The sequence below is a fragment of the Eptesicus fuscus genome, chromosome 3 (assembly GCF_027574615.1).
Source record: "Eptesicus fuscus isolate TK198812 chromosome 3, DD_ASM_mEF_20220401, whole genome shotgun sequence".
NCBI lineage: Eukaryota > Metazoa > Chordata > Mammalia > Chiroptera > Vespertilionidae > Eptesicus > Eptesicus fuscus.
This window is the reverse complement of record NC_072475.1, coordinates 99,734,920-99,759,596: the sequence shown is the minus strand read 5'-3', so window position 1 is coordinate 99,759,596 and position 24,677 is coordinate 99,734,920. Positions and strand designations below refer to the sequence as shown.

Below are 24,677 nucleotides of genomic sequence, written 5' to 3'. Positions count from 1 at the left end.
TTATTTAATACTAGATGCCCAGTGCATGAAATTTGTGCATGGGAGGGGTCCCTCAGCCCGGCCTGCACCCTATCCAATCTGGGACCCCTCAGGGGATGTCTGACTGCCGGTGATCCCACAGGGATTGGGCCTAAACCAGCAGTCAGACATCCCTCTCTCAATCCGGGACCGCTGGCTCCTAACCGCTCACCTGCCTGCCTGTCAGATCACCCCTAACTACTCTGCCTGCCAGCCTGCACACCCCCATGTTCCCCCTCCCACTGGCCTGCTCACCCCCAACTGGCCCCCCCTGCCAACCTGCTCACCCCCAACTGCCCCCCACCAGTCTGATCACCCCCAACTGTCCTCCCCTTCTGGCCTGATCGCCCCTAACCACCTCTGCCTTGGCCCTGCCACCATGGCTTGGTCCAGGATATCCAGAAGGTCTTCTGGTCTAATTAGCATATTACCCTTTTATTAGTATAGAATAGAGGTCTGGTGCATGGGTGGGGGCTGGCTGGTCAGCCCTGAAGAGGGTCCCAGATGAGGGTGGGGGTCCCCTTGGGGGTGGGGCTGGCCTGGGTGAGGGGCCTGGGGTGGTTTGCAGGCTGGCCACACCCCCATCGGGGTGGGGTGCCCACTGGGGGCGGTGCCAGCATGGGCGAGAGGCTAGGGCAGTTTGCAGGCTGGACATGCCCCCACCTGTGTGGGGGTCCTTGCTGGGGGCGTGGCCAGCCTGGGCGAGGGGCTGAGGACTATTTTCAGGCTGGCCACACCCCCATTGGGGTGGGGGTCCCCTCTGGGAGGCATGGCCGGCCTGGGCGAGGGGCTGAGGGCCGTTTGGGGGCAGTTTGCAGACCAGCCAAGCTCCCGACTTTGTCTGGAAGGACGTCCAGAAGGTCTCCAGAAGGTCTCCCGGTCTAATTTGTATATCACTCTTTTATTATTATAGATCCTTGATTCTCAGATTCTTTGTATATAACATGGGGAGAGTAATACTGACTTATAAAGCTGCTGTAGAAATTAATTTAGCTCAAGATTGATAATTTATGTGAATTTTTTATGCCAACATTGGTTAACATATTCCTAGTTTCTGAGAAACATTTTTTCACATTTTAATATTTTTGAAATACAGTTAATTGACCATAAATGGCAGGCTTTTTCGAAACAAAATTGGTCATGCTTTTTACTATTGATGTTACTAGAAAACAGGAATATATTATAGTTTTTAAGCCTCATTTTTTGTATTTATAATAATTCATACTACTGTGGTAACTTTGCACATTATGATATGGATCAAAAATTAAGAAGTGAATGGGAAAGAATAAAATAATAACTGCAAATTAACAGGAAAAATCAAATTTAATTTATAGATCTTTATATAGAGTAACCTTATGCCGATGAACCCTGACCACTTGATTTATATTATTTCTAAAGTCCCCCCCCCAATAGAACAATGTGTTAATCATTTGCAATATATTTTAAACTCATAAATACAAAATATATTGATTAGAAACTGTTATGCCCATAGAGTACTGAGATGCATTTGTCATGTACAAGGCACTTCAAAAGTTATTTCTGTTTTTTATTCTTGTCTCAAATGATTTCTTAGATTCCCATTGGACTGGAACTAAAGAATAGCTTCTTGACACATTATACTTTATTCTGGGAAAGTCTGTCATTTAATAAATCTATCTCAAATGACGTATGACAATGTTCAGAAATATGAAGAACTATACTTTAAACTTGACAACTACTATTAATTTTGAAAACTGAATGATGGATATGCTGTTATGGATCACCAAAGGAGAAACTGATAATGAAGAAATTAGCCTTTTTTTCTTTACATCAACTTTGTACATCAATTTTAATTCAGGAACTCTAGATATGTCACCTTTTATTGAAAGGTCCAAAGATACAAATCAAGTAAAATGTAATTAAATATTGAAATAATAGAAAACTACATTAATATTAATACTTGTTAGTGACTATGTAAGTTTTTCAACTTTGAATCTCTTAGCAATAACTTTAAAGGTGAAAGCTGCAGAAAGGGGAGAAAACCCAGCTGAAGATATAGGTACCGAGAATATAAAATTTACAGAAAATTCTGTGAGTTGTTCCTATCTAAAGCTTTCAAATGAAAATTAGAAATGTATGCAGATTCCAGAATACTAGTAGATTCAGGAACCAATGGCTATATTATATGCCAGATGCAAATTGGTAGTCTGTGTGGAAGGTACATTTAGAAATCATTAGAAACCTCCAAATCGGGACTTTTGTCCAAATGCATGACTCCTGTGAGCTGTATCTGAGTTAAAGAATTGGCAAATCTATGTGCTTTACAACTGGAATAAACTCCTCTGGCCTGTGCTTTTGAGGGTGTAAGAATCCTAGTAAGTCTTGACGTAGCAGATGATCCTCAGTGTGGAAGATTTTACTGAAAGCAGACAATCACATGCTCGCCAATGGAGGATAGAATTCTCCAGATTTCACTTACTCGTCTGCAGTGTGTTCTACATCTCAAAATGAGCCCTTTAATCCAAGTCCTTATTCACTGATTACCACAAAGTCTAGACAAATGCCATTTAGGTCACTAAAAATTCACCAGCCCTTCCTGTGGTTTTGACTTTTTCCTGTCCCAGGGGCACTCTTTATATGAAGAGCAACAGTACATCCTAGGACATAGGTAACTGTGAGTGCTGAAATATTCATTTATTTATTTAACAAACACTTCTGATTAGGTAATTGATAGAAGAAAATGATCTAAATAGGGACAAATATCTCGCTTCCTATGCCCATCTGTCTTATTTTCAGTTGGAAGTCTTTCCCAAGCTTAAAAATAAAAAAAGAACATCTATTTTGGAGATGGGCAACACATTTTTTCCAGCAGCAATTCAAAACATGATGAGTAATTTGGAAAAGAACCGGCAAATCTACCAGCTGCCTTGCCTGTGAAGCTGAGCCCTGCTTCGTTCAGCATCTCAAGCACCATATGCTAGGTGCTGATTGCCTCCAGTGTGGGAACGAAAAGCTTCACTTGTTTCAAATACCAAAAGCAAACTGACAACACACAACTTTAGAGAAACTTCCAAGTATTTCCTAATTTTGTGACTCAAAAGTATGTTTCCTTTGGATAGAAGAATATAATTGTCCACACATACTTATAAACAAGAGTTTATAAATATTGAGAAAAATATGTTTTGGGCAAAATCCTCATCTTTTATTATTATTGTTTTAAAAAAGCAGCCACTATTCTAAATTGAAATCTACAAGAACATACATTTTTCAAATCCTTTAGCTGCTCAAATACAAAAATTAAATATATATTCATTTTGAAAGTTCTATTTGAAGTGCAGTTTTGTTTTAATATGCTCTGAAGCATTTTATTGAGGCCACCAAGAAGTTCAATGGAAAGAGAGTGATTAAAAAACTCATTTAGGGCAAATTATAAAACAGACATTACTTAAAGAGTAATGCAACTGATATTTTCGACACCACCGCACTGCACCCTGCCTTGAAAACTAAAAAAACGGGGAAACATGTAGATATCATGTAAGAACCCTTTCATGCCGAGACCCACTTTTCTGCAAAAGACATCCTGAGTCCTAGGTGGAAACCTATCTTTTTACTCCCTGCAGACTTTCTTCTTTGGACAAGCTGTTACCCCATGACCTGAGGTAATCATCTCCCTCCTACAAGTACTAATGTTTCCTGCATCTGGCACTAATTAGCTACTTTATGCAGAGTCCCATTTAATTATTTTAAGCATCACATTTTTCATTGCTCCTTATGTTTTGATTAAATAGCTGTTTAAAACAACAAGAACATTCTGTTTTGTCTTGTATATTCCAACAGAGTTTCCATAATGTGAAACATTCAACCTATCTTAAGTTGATGTTCATTTTTGAAGAAAAAACAAGTTTTGGTTACTTCACGTGCTTACCTGGTTTTAGTCACCGACGTGATTCTCTCGGAAGGGCTTTGTGTGTTTAACAATGTCTGTTCATTGCCTCTAAATTAAAGAATAGGTATGACATTATTGAGCCATACTTTCTTTTCCTCACACTTTAGTGAAAATGTTTCATTGTCTTGGTATTGACTAGTACTATAACGAAGTCTGAGGCTTAAAGAATATTTTTATTGTTGGCTGGGATGCTCACTACTATATAAATACCAATGTAGTTCCTTCTTCCACAACTTGTTGGGTTAGATCTTGGTCCTGGTCATCCTGGACCCAACAAGCCATTGGAATCTGCAGAACCATGCTTTAACTTACTCGCTTTTAAGAATATTTTCTTCTGTTTATTTCTGAATATGTTTGCTGTGTTTCTTCTTTTTTTCAAATACATGAGTTAAGTTGGCTTTCCTTTGTCTCAATTCTATATTTATTAACTTTTCTATAATAATGTTAATAATTTTGAAGTCATTATTTTTATTTTATATTGTATGATGTCTTGATGCCTATTTATCAGCTCCCTAACTTTTTAAAGGGCAACTACCATTTCTTCATGTTTCTAATGTAGAGTTTGTTTCTTTAATTTTATCTGATCTTTGTTCATTTCCTAGCTAAGTTTGTATACAACATTCTTACTCTCCACTTGTGTTTTAGTCCCTTTATCCATTTTTTAGTTCTTTGTTTCTTATTTTTGAGAGATCCGGTTATATATAATTTCATTTAGATTATGAACAACTATTTATTCTAAAGTATTTATGTGTTTCCCTGGGTAATTATTGGAAGATATAGATTCTTTATCTCCTGGGGGGGAGGGCACCTTATAATCTTATAGTAGGCTTGTCTTTTTCTTTCCTTGAATACCTTCTCCCCTGACTTTTAAATTTCAACTATTTATAAAGCTGTGTCTCAGATTTACCAAGTCTCTCTCTTGATTCCTGTTGTTTCTTTCTCATCAAAAGATTATGGAATGGGCTCTCACAATGATGACAGATAATTCTTGTAAAATCAGTATTGATAGAGGAGTGTGTATTGAGACTAGCTGGTGGTCACAATACTTCCTCATTTTCCTCCAGACTTGACTATGTTTGGAAGGGGTACTTCACAATTTGGGTTTGGAGGTTTGGGCTAAGGTAGTTTTCCCATTTTATTCATTTATTTTATTGTATTCAATAGAAGAAAGATGAGCAATAAGTCTTTACTCCATTATCTTAACCTAAATATATAAAAAAATTAAATATTCATTAATTTTGGAGCCTATTCAAGTCAAATAAAATAAACATAAAGCATGTTAACTTAGTAGTTAAAAATCAAAGTTTTATAGCTCTGGCTGGGCGGCTCAGTCGTTTGAAGCATCATTCCATACACCAAAATGTTGCAGGTTCAATTTCCAGTAAGGGCACATACCTAGGTTGTTGGTTCAGTCCCCGGTTGGGGCACATATGGGAAGCAACTAGTCAATATTTCTCCCTCACATTCCCTCACATTGATGTCTCTCTCCCTTCTCTCTCTCTAAAATCAATAAACATTCCTAGGGTGGGGATAAAAAATTCAAATTAAAATATTATAAATAGCAAGTATTAGAAAAATGTAAATTATCTGGCCAGAAACAATATTATGAAATTAGTTTTATGCAATTTTACTACCTATTTCCAAAAAGAAATAGCATTAACATCACACCTCTAACAAAGTAATTTTTTTTTTTACTTTTATGAGTAATTTGTAAACAGAAAGAACTACCATGATATATATAATAATATAATTTTATAGTATGTATGCCTGTGTATATAAATTACATATAAAATGCATATTATATGATATGTATTATATATACATTATGTGTATACATTATGTATATATGTACAGATATACATACTGTAAAATATGTTATGATGTGCATCACACCTGAGTATTATATCATGACATTTTAATTACTACATTACTTATTTAAACATATAAGTGTTACTCAAGGGAATAGTACATAATTAGATTCATTAGAAAATATAAAACAAATTAAATTAAAATTTGAGTTAAATATATCTTAATGCCTTTTTAAATCTCTCTCATGACATTGCTTCTCAGATTTATTCGGGATGTTATTTTCATCTGCCTTATAAAACTATTAGCTCTTTGTCAGTAAGTACATTGTTATATTTATCTTTCTGCTGCCTCTAGGTCTAGTATAACGCTATATGTGGTAGGGGCACGTCAAATGTTGGTGCAGTTAATTGATACACGCATATGCATACATAGGTAATACTTGCCTAGAAAATGTTTATGCAAGCAGCTTTAAATAGGGCTATAAAAAGATTAAGCAACGTTAATGGTAACAGGCCAATCACATAGTCCTCATTCTGCTAGTAAGAGATAAAATACAACAAAAAGAAGGCACTAATGAGTTAGGATGGTGCCTTACTAAGCGTGTAATTAATGTTATTAAGAAACATTGCAGTTGCATATTAAAATTCTGTTAACTAAGCAGGCCTCAGCATCAGTACATTTGTTTCTTGGTTGCAAGTTTTTTCCCCCTTTTTTTATGATTGGCATCTTCATGCAATCTTTTTCTAAAAATATGAGATAATGGGATGTGATCAGCCCTTGTGGTTTCTCTGGATGCTGACATGACAGTTCTGGCAAGTTGACAGGTTAAGTTAGTGGAAATGGATGTCATCTCTCACCATTTACTTGAAAACCCATTGTTAAGCTATAGATTTTTTCTCCTCACCTCCACACTTACATTCCCTTCTACCACGATATGAGTTTTCCCAATTAAGGATCAAGAAATAATGATTTTTACCACCCTTTGAACTATTCTTCTGCTGGTAAAAAAAAAAAAAAATGAGATTTTTAAAAAAAGGAATAATAAAAATATCACTTTAATAATTTATTAGATTTTAAGCAATACTATTTTTCTTTAGAATCAATAGTTCCTTAAAGAAAACAAAATTTTATTATTTTATAAGTTGTATTTCTTCTTATTTTAGTATTTTAGTCAGGAAAGTAAGTAGAAAAACAAAGCTACTATTATTAAAAGACAGAATAACATGAAAAAATGAGATTTACAACTCAGAATCTGTTTAAAATTCTGACAGATTTCCTAAGAAGTTCTTATAAATTTTGTATAATTCAGAACTTCTATGAAATTTACATGTTGCCTCTCAAGCTGGTTTCCTATATTTACATGATTTTTTTTGTATTTACCTATAATTAAAGTGAAATCAATTTTAGTCATTTGAAATCTAATACATTTCAAAATTATCTTTATATATATATATACAATGTACTTTATCAATTAACTTTCACACTTTTTGCAATTTAACTTTTAATGCTTAAATTGGACTTGCTAAAGCCAAGAAAGACCATTTTATGTGAAAAAATACATAGTTTCACTAACATAACCTTATATGGTTTCACTAACATGATACTTCAGTTTCAGAAACATGTTGACTTGCACCGACAAAGAGCAGGGAAGCCAGGTGAGGGTAAGTGTGCATTGGTGCACTGGAAAACTCATATCTCTAACATCTATACTAATAACAGAGGAACATGCAAATTGGTCAGGATTCCCTCACAAAATGACTGAATAGCAGGCTGTGTGGGGCAACCAGGCCAGCAGGGGGGCTGTGTGGGGCAACCAGGCTGGCAGGAGGCGCAGTGAGAGGCAACCAGGCTGGCAGAGGGGGCCAGTGAGGGGCGACCAGGCTGGCAGTGGGGGGAAGTTAGGGGTGACCAGGCCAGCGGGGGGGCAGTGAGGGGTGACCAGGCTGGTGGGGGGGGCAGTTAGGGGCTACCAGGCTGGCAAGGGGGGCAGTGAGGGGTGACCAGGCCAGCAGCGGGGGCCAGTTGGGGGCAACCAGGCCATCTGGGGGCGGGGGGCAGTTATGGGTGATCAGGCCGGCAGGGGAGAGCAATTACAGGCGATCAGGCCAGCAGGCAGAAGCAGTTAGGGGTGATCAGGCTGACAGGGGGGGAAGTTAGGGGTGATCAGGCAGGCAGGCAGGTGAGAGGATAGGAGCCAGCAGTCCCGGATTGTGAGAGGGATGTCCGACTGCCGGTTTAGGCCTGGCAGTCAGACATCCCCTGAGGGGTCCTGGATTGAAGAGGGTGGGCTTAGGGAACCCTCCCCCCATGCACAAATTTCATGCACCGGGCCTATAGTAACAGCCTCCCACCCTTCCTTCCTTACCAAGTCAATGTCTAGCTTTCTTTTTCTCTTTCTCAATGCCTTCCCTGACAGTTGGAGATAGACTGAGTCAGGTTACTCTCATAATGGTGGACATCCTAAATTTCAACACTTATCATGTTCATCCTGTTATGTCATGTTTGATTATTTTTATGTGAGTTTCCTCTGGTTGGCAGTGAGATTCAGAAGACATAGATCTAAGTACCATCAGAACCGGACACAAAATAAAATCAGTAAATTTCTGCATAAAATAATTGAGTAGTTATAAGTTAAAGTGCCAATCAATATCTGAATTTATTTCTACCACAATTTTATTATCATTATGTTTGCCAGTAATGTGTTGGTCAAAAGAAATTTAGGGCCAAGTACAAAATGGCTATGTGTGTATAGCTGTTTACTCTAACAGTGATTTTATATGCTTGCCTATGAGATCCAAAAGTGCAAGATATTTTGAACCTCATTTGACTTTACTCTTTTCAAAGGCATTCTTTCTGCTCTCTAGATCACAATAGAATAATGTCATTTTGATATTCTCACTGTACTTTTCAGAGAAGAGCATATTATATGTGAGTATAAATTAAATAAAATGACTTTAACTGCTATCACAAAATGCATGAGGATTGTTTTGTGTGTGTCACATGTACCACCAAAATTCAGTACTTGTGACCCCTCCTTGAAATTGTTTTCAGTTACTATACATGTCAATGCAGAAGGCCACTGATAGTATTTTATAGTACACTAATAAAAGAGAAATATGCAAATTGACTTTACCTCTGCAATGCCTACCAGCCAATCAGGAGTGGGTATGCAAATTAATCCAACAAAGATGGCGGGTTATTTTACATACACAGGCATGAAGCGAAGACTGAAGGCTCTGGCCGAGCGAAGACTGAAGACTGAAGACTGAAGAGGCTTGGCTTCTCCGCTGCGGCTGGTGCAAAGGCCTGGGTGCCGGAGGAAAACCAGTGCTGGCAGCCAGGGGAAGGAAGGCCTATTGCATGAATCTTCATGAAACGGGCCTCTACTGTAATATATTTGACTAATCTGATGGCCTACTTTAGTTATCAGATTTTGAATAACGAGGAATACTTTTGATTTAGCTATTATATAAACCCTCAAATTAGTCTCCCCAATAAATTTCATTAAAAGTGATTTAAAAATGTAGAGTAACAGCTTTATAGTTGCAAAACGTCTCTACTTACACAAGGATTGAGTGCAGTTTATATATGTGAGACTTCTCATGGTGAACAGTAGAATGAGAAGTTCAAATAGAGTGAAGAATCCAAGGGCTATGATTCACTGTAGTCATTCTACTTTCTTTGACCACTTATTTGACTTTCCATATTTATGAAAGCAGTAAACCATTTAGTACTTTTCTTTTTTCATTTCAACCTCAGAAAAACAATTGCTGAGAGAAAGTGAAATATATAGATATTGTTTTTATTATGGAACAAAAAGTTTTTAATAATAGCTAAATATGAGGTTCTGGCTAAGAAAGAAACATATCACTCATTTAGAGGAGTTATTGCTATGAACTCAGTAAGAAACTTGTTAACTGGAAATTAGGAACTTTAGTAACTTAATCATTCATATTCCTTGAAAATAGTGACAAGTGAATGAAATGTGATTAAATTGGCTTTATAAAAATAATAATTTTAAATCCTATATTCTTAAATTATATTTTCCATTATAAATGCATTGCTTCCTGTGAAGTGAATTACATGTTAATAAGTTTCAAATAAAATATTTTAGGACATTATGCATTTCCAATATTATTAACAGAAATACTTTTGAAATCAAGTGAAGTGTTAAATAATAAAAACTAAATAGAATTAAAGAAGTTGAAGGAACAAATAATCATTTATCAATTAGAAGCCACACTATTCTGATTATAAACTGAGTGGATATTCATCTCTCATCCTGCATTTTAATGAAATGACTTTTTGTTAGCCATTTCTTTTCCGTGGGATATGCCTATTAACTAATTTTTGGTAGGACTTTCTAGACTTGTTGTTACACAATGTCTGTATTATTTTTGTCACTCTGGAATGATGATTACTCACTTATAGTCTTTGTGGCATAAATTTTCAGTTTGGGGTGGGGGAAACTCTCTATAGATGGATATATCAGAATCAGAATATTTTTCCAAACAACATATTTTCTTTGACATCCCTCCCAAATTATTACAATAGTGAGTCACTATCACTGGTGGGAATGTGTCATATCCTTCTGAATGATGAGATGGGGAAAAAAATTGAATATTTGCTTTAGATCAATAATTATTTTTTTAAAACTCCTCTTCCAAGGCATTTGTTTAAGGTTCACTCTTTGGGGCTTTGTTCAGGCCAAATGAAGGCACAATTCAATGCAGAATGGTAGACGGCATCCCAAACCAGTAAGTGCTTACAACTTGAACTGGAAGTAAAACACATATGGGGAGGGAGGTAGGGAGAGAGAAACAAGACTATGCAAAGCAAGGGCAAGTACCTTTAAGTAGGAAGAACACAAGGAAGTACAAGATTAGAGTGTGTTCAGGTTAATCATTGTGGACAAGGTGGATCAAAGGATAATGGATATCAAGATGGGTTAATAGCAAGAGCAAACAAATACATATGTGAGTGATTGGAAGTAGACTGGCCTGCTGAAACACTGGAGTTAGTTTGGGGATGAGTGCCAGGATGGTAAAATCTTGGGCCAGTTGATGGAAGCCAAAATGCTACACTGAGGAGAATAATTTGCAAGCATTTCAATGACAAGCAATAGAAAAAGGACTGTTAGCTTTTGAACCAAGAATTACTGGTAATAAGTATACTTAAGGAAGGTTGTACTTATAGGTATTACAGAGGGAGTAAGATCATAGGTTTTATGCATTAGTAATGAAAGCAATTTCAGGAAAAACATAATGTTATAATTTTAACAATATTATACCACATTAAAAATCATACCATATAATTTTCATCCTTCTTTTCAGAACTAGACACAACAAATTCTTAGTCAGATCATGGTTTGAAATGAACAAAATTAATGTAGTAGCTCAGCGTTTAAGAGTTCCAACTATGGCATCAGATGGACCTGAAATCAAACCAGACTTCCAACCTATTGCTTTAATCTTTAAAAACACTCTGCACCCTTTATAGGACTCAGTTTACTAGTCTTCACAACAAAATGGTAGCAGTTAAGACATGGGGCTCTTTGAATATTAAATAAAATGATGTTTGGGGATGTTTTAACACACTTGCTGGCACTTAATAAACAATCAATTAATCTTAATTATTGTTATTGTATTAAGCAATTTGTGACTCAGCAAATCTTTCACACAAGCAAATGATGGAAGAGTGTACTTTCTAATTTTCCTTATAGAGTGTATCAGAATTTCACAATAAAAAATATTAAATAGCACAAGAAGTTATTTTCTACTTGAGTTTAAGATACAAAGTGCAAAATGTTTATTATTACAGAATAAGAAGCCATTCACTCAGGCACATTATAGCCAAAGAAAGAGAGCCGCTGAGTGTGTCTGCAACCATCCTGTCACACAGTAATGTATGCAACTGTGAATGACTGGCTCCGTGTTCATGCTTGCCATAGAGAGTCATATTTTCCCATCAAGAACAACTCTGAACATGATGTGATTAACCTTTAGGGCCCTCCATCCCCTCATCTCCAAGCCCACCTCATGCTTGGCCTATGCTTTCTACTCATGTTCAGCCAACTGATTTCCATATCGCCCACTCACTCTCACCAGTGGGCATTAGCATAACAGAGCTGTAGCGTGACTTTGATTGAAGCCAGCTTGGGCTGAATGCAGTATCAAAGCATAATTTAGCAGAAATCAAATCTAATTTACTGCACATTGTATTTAAATCTCAAAAACCATTTCAAGGAAATGATACCAGACCTCCGATCTTAATTGACCTTTTCATATTTGGGTCTACTTCTCTAGAAATCACACAGCATACTTTTTAATACAGCTATTGTTCTTAAGTTGTGGTGATTGAACACTGAATTGTGCTACTCTGTGTTCTTTATCTCATTTCTTGTTATGGCTGCAGCAATAAGATCTAATCATTTAACAGATTAAGCAAGTAGGTTATTACATCATCATAACAAAAGATTCTTCTCATGTTTTGGTGTTTTAGAGAGGATATAAATATGTATTTTATAGTCTTTTGTCTTAGGTGTACGTAAGAGAATTGCCATTTCTGTAACTGGCATATTCTTCTGGAGCTGTAACTCAACCTCTGTAATTCACATTGGGTCTAAATGTGTGTTTTGAATTGTCATCATGAGGACCTAATCGTGTTTCCTTATATTCAATGAGAGCCATTACAGAAACTCCATTTAATGTACAGCACACTTTGTGCCCTTGAGCTGTGTTGACAAAATGCCTCCTATCTGCCTATTCCCTCCCACTGGTGCTATCGGCCAAGTACTGCCTTTTTAACCATTTTCATTGCCACTTGGCAGAAATACTGGAACTGTGAAGTGTTATCAGAAGAATTACTGATGCAGTTTTCATTTCAAAACCTCAAAACTAAATTCCTCCAGCTGATATCCCATCACAAAAGATTGCAGAGAGAGCCTATAGAAGTAAAAGTGATTGATGCGATCCGTTTTTATGGTTGACTTCAAAAGTCAATAGGAATGAATGGACATTTTCTGAGGTTGAATACTCTGTAAATCTTTTGCTATGTTAAATTATTTAACATTTAATTTTTAAATGATTTGGAAAGCATTTCTTCTTGAAAAGCTGTTCGAATTTTGGGTGAGAATAGCAGGGATATGTGATCTTCTTGTCCCACTTGATTGGTAAGAAAGAAAGAAAGAAAGAAGAAAGAAAGAGAGAGAGAGAGAGAGAGAGAGAGAGAGAGAGAGAGAGAGAGAGAGAAGAAAGAAAGAAAGAAAGAAAGAAAGAAAGAAAGAAAGAAAGAAAGAAAGAGAAAGAAAGAGAGAGAGAGAGAGAGAGAGAGAGAGAGAGAGAGAGAGAAAGAAAGAAAGAAAGAAAGAAAGAAAGAAAGAAAGAAAGAAAGAAAGAAAGAAAGAAAGAAAGAAAGAAAGGAAGGAGGGAGGGAGGGAGGGAGGGAGGGAGGGAGGGAGGGAGGGAGGGAGGGAGGGAGGGAGGGAGGGAGGGAGAAAGGAAGGAAAAGAATTGCAGTTTTGCCAGTGCTGGGATGGCTGTATAACCAGAGGCTTTGCTGCTGGAGGAGTCGCTCAGTTCAGATGGTGCTTGAAGGGTGGAATGGGGAGCAAACACCCAGGGCTTTTCCAGCTAAAAGCCATGAAAGGGGAAAAGCCAGCAGCTCGCCAGCCTCAGATTGCAGTCTTCGATGTCCTGGGTAAGAGATGAAATACACTTCACACACACACCCCAGTGGCTCCAGATCTAGAGACTGGTGCAAGGGAGATCCCTGGAGATAAACCAAGGGAGATGTGAGAACTGGCTGTCAGTCTAAATGACTTTCGGATCCACCAGGGCAGGGAGAACCCGGCACAGTCTAGCACAAGCTCTGCATAAATCCCCGGCTGACCACTCAGCTCTGCAGGCAGAGGGATGATCCTTAGGAAGCCAGGATAAAAGTTAAAATAAGAAAAATAATTAAGCAGATAACCTTAGGGACTACACATCTTAGGAGAAATCATTTCTCCATGTACCCACCATTCAAGTCATCAACCTATTTAGAAAATACAGTGCTAGTGGGAATGAAAAAGGGTTACAATCATTTTATAAACTATTTGGCAGTTTCTTCAAAATTAGAACACAGAATTAAATGCAGTCAGCAATTCCACTCTGGAATATCCATAAAAAAGACATCAAAATATATATCGACCCCAACATTTATACACAAATGTTCATAGCAATGTTATTCACAATAGTTAAAAGCTGGAAACAATACAAATGGTGAGTGAATAAGTAAAATGTGGTATATCCACACAATGGAATACTATTTAGCAACAAAAAAGGAAAACCTCTATGGGATTGGGAGTTGAAATTGACTAAAAACAGACAAGAGGAAATTTTTGGAGGTGATGAAAGTGCCCCCAAATTGGATTGTAGCAATGGTTATCCAGTCATAAATTTACTAAAACACATCAACCTGTATATTTACAATAAATAAATTTTGTGGTATACAAATTATACTTCAATAAAACTTTTTTAAAAAATCATTCAAATAATAGGTCAAGTTACAGATTGGGAGAAGATGATTAAAAATTACACAATCATAGAAAAATTATAATACATAATATATATGTAAGGAAATATATGTGCATGTGTATGTGTGTGTGAACCCTTATAAATCAACTATAAATAGAAAACAGAATTTTAAAAAAGAGGAAGTGGCAAAAATTATAGTCAATTCACAAAGAAAACCTGAACAGACAAAAATAAACATCTAAGAGATAACCTATTTCATCATAATCAAGAAAATATAAATTAAAACCACAATAAAGTACCAAGTTATGCCAGAAAAAAAAATTTTTGATCACATCAAATGTTGGCAAGAATATGGACCAACAAGAATCCTTAACCACTGCTGGGGAGATCATAAATAAGTACACTCCTTAGAGAGCAGTTTGACAATGTTGAAGATACACATTCCTCATCACCCAGTTATTCCATTTCTAGACACCATGTAAATTCTCACACATATTTCATAATATCTTAATGTTTCAATTTTAAAAATTGTACAGTGATTCCAGTTCCAGGAAGGTTAATGTGGCTTCAGTTCTGGTGACAAGAAACCACATGGTACATTAGAAATACAGTGTATTTATAATAACTTGAAAAAAAAGTACAATATAAATAAATATAACATGAAAGGTTAAAAACTCAAGAAACTATAATTTCCTGGTGTTTTTAGATTATGTCATTAGAGGTAAATATTACATTATGATATTGCAGAATTTCTTTGTCCTTTAAGAGTTCTGATGAAATGTTATTATGAACTAGAGGCCTGATGCACAAAATTCATGCAAGGAGCTCGGCCCTTGCAGCCCCTCGCAGCCTTGACCATCCCTCGTAGCCCAGCTACGTCAGGGCAGTGGTCTGGAAGGTCCTCTGGACAGTTGTTCTGCTGTTCGGTCTAATTAACATATTAGCTCTTTATTATATAGGATGATGGTAATTTTCAATAGAATATTTTGCCCATCTGGATAAGGTTTTCTAACCTATACTCCTTTAAATAGCATTTTTTTCTGAAACATGTGTTGCTATATCTTTCTTGCATAAACATCTTTGAACAAATCTCCATACTTTTCAGGACAAAATTGAAGGTCTTTTAACAGAAATTGTCTGTTCCTACTTACATCACTTCTGCACCCCTGCTTTTATTCTTACTCTCCCCTAATGCATCCAGTTCCACTGGCCTTATGTTTATTTCTCTTTATCCCACACAATCTTACTTCTGTTCTTCTATAGTCAAATCAGTGAATTCAACAGGAGTGAAAAATTCAACAGGAGTGAATTTTCAAAAGTACATCAAAACACAACTCAAGTGTGGCCATCTCTCGACATCTTTCCTCTTCTTTCCTTATCACCTGTTCTAATTTGCTGCTCTTCTATGCTTTCCTCCCCAATGCCCTCTGCATTTTTCTATTATACAAATCATACTCTACTGTATTTGTTTTTACTTATTTATTTACTTAGAAGTCTCTGCCATTGGCCAGAACAGTATATGTTTTTTAATTGGCTTTTCATCCCCCGTATCAAGCAGACTTTCTCATAATTTGAATCAATTAATCTATTTTGAATGAATAAATGGGTGAATCCTATTCTTTAAAATAAGTAGATGCAGAGATGTGATCTTTCGCCAGTTAATATTTCGGGGGCTGTGTTTTAAGGACTGTGCTAAAATTGTAGGATCTGAATTCCAAGAGCATTTTGCAAAAGCACTCATCTACCATAAAATTTTTGAAAACTTCAAAAATCTAATTTAAGGAAGACTGTAGTTATATTTATAGTGCAGATGGTAATCTTACTATGATAGATGCAGAGTAAGCATGACATACTTAAAACTATAAAGTAGCCCTAGCTAGTTTGGCTCAATGGATAGAGCGTCTGCCTGCAGACTGAAGGGTCCCAAGTTCTATTTTGGCCAAAGGCACATGCTGGGGTTGCAGGCTCCATCCCTAGTAGAGGGCATGCAGGAGGCAGCCGATCAATAATTCCTTCTCATACTCTGGTTTCTCTTCAGATCGCATAAATCTTTCGCCTATCAATAATTCCTTCTCATCATTGATGTTTTTATCTCTCTCTCTCTCTCTCTCTCTCTCCCTTCCTCTCTGAAATCAATAAAAATATGTTTTTTTATAAAAACTATAAAAAATTCCTGGCTGTGGTGGCTAAATGGTTGAGCGTTGACCTATGAACCAGGAGGTCACGGTTTGATTCTCAGTCAGAGCACATGCCCAGGATTGAGGCTCAATCCCCTATCCTTCATGAGGCAATCAATCAATGATTCTTTTTTATTATTGATGTTTCTATCTCTCCCTCCTGATCCCTTCCTCTCGGAAATCAATGAAAATATATTTTATAAAACTATAATATCTGTTTGCATTGTTTTAATTTGCTATTTCATTTGATTATTTTAATGTGTATTACATTTTAAAAATTAAATAAAAAGAACTTTATAGCTCCTCTGGGCTCTAAGGTTTTAATGATGAGTCATATGAGACAATTTAAATTGTTTCTGGTTCAAAGCAATACAAATGAACTAATAAGCTGTGTATGTGATTGCTATTAAAAATTGTGAACTGATTTTGACTATACTGACTTTAATGTTTTATAATGAGATGGAAGACATATTACTCAATACTTTTTGCTGTCTGTATTGTCACTTAACTTGTTTCCCATAGGATTACTAAGAAGTAACTATACATTAACTTTTAACTTTTTTATCCTTGTCTGAGGATATGTGGTTTGTTTAAATTGATTTTAGAGAGAAAGAAGAGAGAGAGAGGAGAGAGAAACATTGATGTGAGAGAGAAAGTCGATCAGTTTGCTTCCTGTAAGCCCCCTAACCCAGGACCAACCGATTGGTGTATGGGACAACACTCTCAACACCTGAGCCACCCAGCCAGGCTTAACTTTTTCTTTATAGATGTAATCTTTTTGGATATTATAGATGAGAGAGACCCATCTTAAGTCTTTTTTGGTATAAATATCTGGTGGCTTCACACCTCTACTGAAAAAATGGGTACTGTAGTGTTTAAGAGTTATTCCTAACATAGTTTTGTAACACTGATTTAAGCTAACATTCTTGTTAGAAAGCAGAGAACAACAAAAAAATAAATGTATCTGCTAATTCAGTGGAATTGTAGAAATAGCAAGAAGATTGTAAGAAGCAAGTAATTTTCTGAAAATACAAGACAACATAAACCACACGTTCCAACAGACCCTAAGTCTGAGTTCTTCATTCTGTTAAACAGTGTCTTCTGTTATCTATAGTTACAGAAAATTTCACTTAGTAGATGTATTTCTTTTGTCCTTGGGTGCGAGTACCCCACGTTGGGCTGCCAGTTGTGGGTGTCCCCACGACATCCCACGTGGTTCAGGGTTCAGGTTCAGGGTTCGGGCTCTGGAGGAGGCCGCACACAAATGAAAGAGACTAGACAAGAAAATATTAATTTGGGAATCGGGGGCCAGGCGGAAGCCCAAGGAAGGACTCCGCTTTGCTCTGGCCTTGCCATCCTTTTTATTCTGGTCTGGGATTCACCCATAGCCCTTAGGCAGGCAATTCCAATAACAGCTCGATGATAGCCCATCAGCAAGGGTTTACATAAGACTAAAAGGTGGAAGTTGCTTCTGCTCCCTTTGTCTCAACTAGACAGTGGGTGCTTGGCTCTGACCCTTGCCAGAGCCTTCCAGGTTGACCAGCCTTCCGGGTTCCTTGTCCACACCTCTCTGCTATTGAAGGCAATGGGCGGCTTCCCACACTTGGGATATGTTGAATGTGGTGAATGAGGAGGCAGTAAATCGAACACCAAAAAATAAGTCACCACAGCTCTCAGTGACTTTTCTGAAAAAAACGCTGCTGCTGTTTCCATGTCAGTGTTCTTCTAGGAATGAGTAACCGGCTGTGTGTTGAGGCTGCCTTACATTTACTCTGTTCTTGAACCTGCAGATACGTACTCCTGAAGGACTGAAAGATTCTGAGTAAAGGCCTTCACTGAGTGAATGCCGATTATTGTTAGACTTCTTTAGAGTTCAGATTTCAGGTTTGTTGCCATGTACACCAGGTTCTAAAAACTAGAATTGATTTTAAAGTGTTTTCTTGCTCTTCAGTTTTCAAACATGAACACAGTTAAAGTGAAAACAGATGATTAGAAAAAAAAACATGGCATCAGCATGCTGTTTTTCTTCAATAGGAGTAGTTTTGGTGTGAAGAAGATGTCCTCATGGAAACTTCCAGTTCTACTGTCTACTTTATAATTAGCCCCCAATTTAAATCTGAATTTTCTTGGTAATTTTACCCCCACCCCCTTATTTTCTTTTCTATTGAAGTTACTTGTGTGTAGGTCTTCTTATCTTCACCTGCACCATTTTACTAGTCTTCCTACTTTATTGACCAATGTATTTCCCTCAAAAGCTATCCTATATTTATTAGAGGGTTAAAGCTCCCAAAGTTATGCTTTGCATTTGTTACTCCTCAGTTTAGAAAGAGTCAAAAGCTGGTTTGGCTTCTCAGGACATTCTTAGACTGGGTCCATATCTGTCTTTTGCAGCCCATGAGGTTTGCATATCTGGGCCCTCCGTTCCTGCTATACACTAGGTGCATTTTTGCTTGCACTTTGCTCAGTAATCTCTTAGCTTGGAACTGTTCATTTCTACACTTATCTAATGCAACCCTTTCCTCAAAACCCCCGTCAGGTTTACTTCTCACATAAAGCTTTCCACAGCCAGCCGAACAAAAGGGACCCCTCCCTCCTGAAGTCCTGTCCCGTTTATTGCGTTCTATAATGTAAGTTATAGAGAGCACCTCTGCCATAGAATTTACCGTAGTTTTAGGTAATTGTTGTTTTAGGGTTGCAGTTGTTGTTGACATTACGTTTTATGTTTTGTTTTATATTTTCCATTAAACTATGAGTTTCTTGATGGCTGCGTGACCAATGCTTTTTCTCTGTGCGTCTTTAGTGCTGAGAAGGGGAACATAGTAATTACCTGACTGATGCTTACTAGAAATGAATTAAGTAGAATCAACCACATGTATACATTTATTTGTAATATTTTTATCTTTGCATGTAAACTGCATCTCATCAATTTTTCAATGTCTTCAACACTTCAATTCTTCTGTAATATAAGCACTTTGAGAATAAATCTCATATTTAATCCCTCTGGTATCCCTGTGCCTAGTACCATGTCTTGCAAATATTACAAAAACAAGCAATGTTTTTCAATAGACTGGCTTCGCAGAGAAGAGATGTCAGAGTAATGAAGTGATTCGTTTCTATCTCTATCTATTCAAACACAAAAACAAATTGGGAAATCATATTTTTCTTTAAAAATGTTAGAATATCTCCAGGTGGATCAATTGGTTGAAGCGTCATCCTGTACACCAAGAGGTGGCGAGATCGATTCCTGGTCAGGGCACATACCCAGGTTTGGGGTATGATCTCCAGTCAAGGAACCTGCAGGAGACAACTGATCAATGTTATCTCTCTCGCTCTGTCTACCTTTCTCTCTCTTCCTATCTTTCTCTCTCTCTCTCTCTTTCTCTCTCTCTCTCTCTCTCTCTCTCTCTCTCTCTCTCTCTCTCCTCCCTCTCTCTCTCAAACAAATTTTGAAAAAAGTAAGACTATCATAAAAATCTATTTTTCCATGCAACCTTATGGCTTATGAATTTACAATGTACATTTCAAATGTGCTTGCTAATATGTTTACTTCTTTCCTCACGTGTGATAGAGCTCTCTCTTCCTCTTCCCATTGTTTATGGGAAATGCTTAAAAGTAAGTCAAAAACTGTAGCCTCTGTCTGGCACTGAGCCATCCACTTAGTACCACAATGTCCCTTTGGCTACATTTTTCTTTCTCAACAGTTTATATTTACACACTTTCTTTCCATTTACATTATAGCTCCTCCACAGTTTGTGGTCAGGCCGAGAGATCAGATTGTTGCACAAGGTCGAACAGTGACATTTCCCTGTGAGACTAAAGGAAATCCGCAGCCAGCTGTGTTTTGGCAGAAAGAAGGCAGCCAGGTGAGTGTGAGCATCGACTGCTTCCGTGAACCCCCTGTCTTCGGGGATCCTCAAAGTTTGCCTTGCCTTTCTTCTTATCAATGTTGAATTCACGTTGTTTCTAAAAAAGGAACCGACTCATTCTAAAATAAGTGGAAATTAGATGTTCCAGTGTTGATTTTCTAAACTTCTGTATCTTATATAGAATAAATGCAATTCCGTGTAACCAAACGATCTCTAAATTCTAACCAAAACCTGTCACTACTTAGACTTTCTGAACAGAAAAGTCATTTGGTTTTCTTGCACTGAACTTCCCTGGAATGATGAGACAACACACAGCACTTAGAATATCCTGTCAATATACATTTCCATTATTAAATGGCCAGGAAACAAATTTCAGTTACCTTTCCTAGGTAAATAGTATAAACTTTTTCTTTATCGTTAAGTTAAGCATGCTTCCATTTAAGTGTGGGGAAAATATTTTGTTCCATCATCCTTTCTGGATTCCTTCACAGTAGGGTTGGACAGACAATAATACATAACCAACTGGAAGCAACTAACACTTTGGTCTTTGCTGTGCGCTGGTTTATCCTCTCTGAGCAGCAGCCTTCTCGGATTCTCTGCTAACATTCAGAAGGATGCACAACTTTTCTCATTTAAGACTTGGTCCCAACTGTGAGGAACACTCAGCGGGTAGGTGCTGAGGTTAGGTTTGGAATTTCCAGCTTCAACCAGATCAGAAATTGGGTTCTTTGTCTAAGCCCATATCTGTTCATTCCTGAAGGACCGAGAGATATTTTTTCTAGATGTTCCAGGACCATCGCCAAGGAGGCATGTAGTTCTCAGGAAGATGCCCACCAGGGCTCCTCCTTGGCACCTTCTGCTGTTTGGCCAAGTTCTGGAAGAATTTTCTGAGGAATAATGGCAACCATGATTAAAAGTCTCAGGAAATCTAAAACTTTTGATTTTAGATATGGGGAACGGCTACAGCCTTTATTAAGAGAACCTGTTGCTCAGAACTCAAGGCATGATCATCTGGGTAGAGAGGCATCAGGAAGTTCCCTCAGTGGTCTTTTTAATTCTTGTGGGCTCCTACATATTCCTGTTCCACCCCAAACCAGCAGTTTTATCAACTTGACCTGGATGGACAAATTGTCTTTCCTCCCTTCCTGAATGCACCTGCACCTGATGCAGTCACTCCCCTATGATTTGTGGGGTGTAAAATTAGTGATGGGAAGATAATATAAAGTGCTGACCACTCCCTTATCTAACATTGGAATTGTTCCAGGCCTTATTTCCTATATTTTTAAAAATCACTTTGTAACTATAAAATTGATATCTGCACATAGAGTTCCTCAATTCTTCACTTAAAATTTGGTTTTGGATAAAAGCATCACACACTCTAGACTCAGTGTTAAACAACATGACCTTAGCTATAACACACACACACACACACACACACACACACACACACACACACACACGGGAAAAGGAAAGAATTCTAAAGCCATTTCCCTCTTGTGAATGCACAACCTTTGCAGCACTATTTATCTCTACTGAAATTTTCTTAACCTAAAATAGGAGGATAATACATTTTACTTCACATAAGTCATGGAGATGTCATAATTTAGTTAGTGTATATAGTAAAGTGCCTTACATATTATGAAGGTCAACAAGATGTCATTTCTAACATCTGGTTAGAAATGGGAAAATGCAGAGTGCACCTGCTTCCCACTGAGTCCTGGCTACAGTGGCAGGTGAAGGCTGCAGGGCCTGCGGGCTCCCTCGGCCTGGACACTGTGGCCCAAGACCAGGGAGAGGCTCAGCACCACTCTGGCCCCCTCTGCTCCCAGATCCACACAGAGCCTGAGAAGGCTGGGGCCGGGAGAGAAATACATTATTTATTTATAAACGATATAGGTAACGTGATGTAAAACTATTTGATTGTGGCAAATCTACACTTTAAACCCATGTATCATGTCAAACACCATTATAGCGTGTTTTGTTATTATATAGATACAGCTATATCATGTGTGAATCCCATGCCCTGAAATAGCTCCAAGTTATAAGATATTGCATAAAATGTGCTTTGTTCCCATGGCCAAATAAACATGATATTTAAATACGCTACATTGTGTTTTAATGGTGCTGAAAAAAAGTAATGATCAAATAATTTCAGAGTGTTTCTTTTTCTGTTATTTGACAAATTATTATATAATTCCAGAGATGTTAACTTTTCCAGTTATATTATCTGATTTGATTATTATCTTAGGTCTGTTTTTATTTTCCCTTCTCTACCTGTCTTCCTCACATCAGAGAGAGAGAGAGAGAGAGAGAGAGAGAGAGAGAGAGAGAGAGAGAAGAGACGTGTTGGAGCAGATTGTAAAATTTCAAATCATGATTGGGTATCAGGAAAAATAAATTGATTTTACTATCTCCAGTATCCAATTTTTGCAGTGATCTATGACAATCCTTCAGAAGAGAGAGAGTTAAGAGCCTGGACTTAATGGTCCGTATTCCTCAATATGTGCTGATAGTGCCAATTAGCACTAATAGGATACCCGGGCACTTCAAAGCAAGAAGAGCTCTGTAAAATTCCGGGTTTTGCTTGTAATCCATTATCTTTTGCCTAAGTCATGCGAGCAGGGAATAAAAGCTGATGGGTTAACCTCAATCATATGTCATTTTCCATGTCAACGAATCATTTAGAAGGTGGACTAATATGGCATTGAGAGGAAGAGATCCCAGAGAGAATGAACCCCATCTAATGTATTAGTACTATGTAAATCAGTATTCTAATGGCTAATTGTAGGAAAGTGCACACTTTGAGTTATTGTATCATTTTCAAGTGGCTTTAAAATTTAGACCCTTCTCTTTCAGATGGTTTATTTCAGTAATCTATCTGGATTCCACGAGAGAATTAGCTTGTTCTCAAGTGATGTTTCATATGATAAAAATGTCTATCCTTATATAGTAATACAAATTTTATAACAGGGCAATGGCATTTTGAAATTATGCTCCTGACATGCTAGCAAACATCACTTCTTTTAGAAAGGGTTTAACAACATGGTAATGTTTATGTAAAGTGGGCTTATGGTGTCACACTTGAATCTAATAAAGTGGACATCCATCATGTTGCAATAAAGAGAAGAGCTTCTAATTAAAGTAGGACATCATTTTCAGGATTAAAGTCATTTAGCGTAATTGAAAAGTGTTAATACCCTATTTTATCCTCTTCCGTTGGTATTACTTCAAGGGTAAAAACATTTTAAGGTGAAATGTGTCTTATGCCTTTAATTGAATGTTATTATCTTCTTATTTTAACATATTGAAACTATTTAATTACAAACCTGGAAAATTAATTACTATATTGAGAAACAGATCACATAGGGTTATAATGTCTGTTTTGTAAATAAATACAACATAAAATTGATATGTTCTTATTTATAATCCATCTTGGAACTATATCTCAATATAATTTATTACACCCAAATGTTTTTCTTAATTGTGTAACAGTAAAGCAACATAGGTCATGGCAGTTAATATCCCTGATCTCATATGAAAACATTTTAAAGCTTGTGATTAGGCTGCTTATATTTAATATGAGATATACAGTAAACTAACTTTTTAAAAGAAAGTATTATTATGAAATTTTTTAAGTTGCATACATACTTCAGAAATAGTCTTTATCTTCTTTTTACTTTCTTTGATTTGCCTATTAATCTTTCTTAGCATTTGTTCATAGTTCACTTTGAGGCTCTTACAATATGTAGAAACCTTACAGCACAAGAAGATTGGGCTCTGCATCAGTCTCAGTCACACATTTTTTGGTAACACCTTTAGAAGAAATGCTGATAATATCATCAAATATTAAAAACTAGAGGCCCGGTGCACGAAATTTGTGCACGTGGGAGGGGGGTGTCCCTCAGCCCAGCCTGTACCCTCTCCAATCTGGGATACCTCTCATAATCCAGGACTGCTGGCTCCCAACCACTCCTCGCCTGCCTCTGCCTGATTGCCCCTAACCGCTTCTGCCTGCTAGCCTGATCACCCCCTAACCACTCCCCTGCCAGCCTAATCGACACCTAACTGCTCCCTGGCTGACCCAATTGCCCCTAACTGCCCTCCCCTGCCAATCTGGTCACCCCTAACTGTCCTCCCCTGCAGCTGCCCTCCCCTGCTGGCCCGGTCACCCCTAACTGCCCTCCCTGCTGACCTGGTCTCCCCCAACTGCCCTCCTCTGCCGGCCTGGTCACCCCTAACTGCCCTTGTCTGTAAGCCTGGTCCCCCCCAACTGCCATCCCCTGCAGGTGTGGGTCCCCCACAACTGTCCTCCCCTGCAGGCCTGGTCCCCCCAAACTGCCCTCCCCTGCTGGCCCGGTCACCCCTA

At 37.6% G+C, this 24,677-nt stretch overlaps 1 protein-coding gene across 1 annotated transcript in view; it reads left to right on the top strand.

Moving 5' to 3' along the window:
- Positions 1-24,677, top strand: part of ROBO2 (roundabout guidance receptor 2) — a 744,230-nt gene that overhangs the window by 547,051 nt on the left and 172,502 nt on the right. The window contains exon 8 of the mRNA XM_054710136.1: positions 20,184-20,308. Coding sequence (XP_054566111.1) covers positions 20,184-20,308 — 125 coding nt within the window. The remainder of the gene's footprint in view (positions 1-20,183; positions 20,309-24,677) is intronic.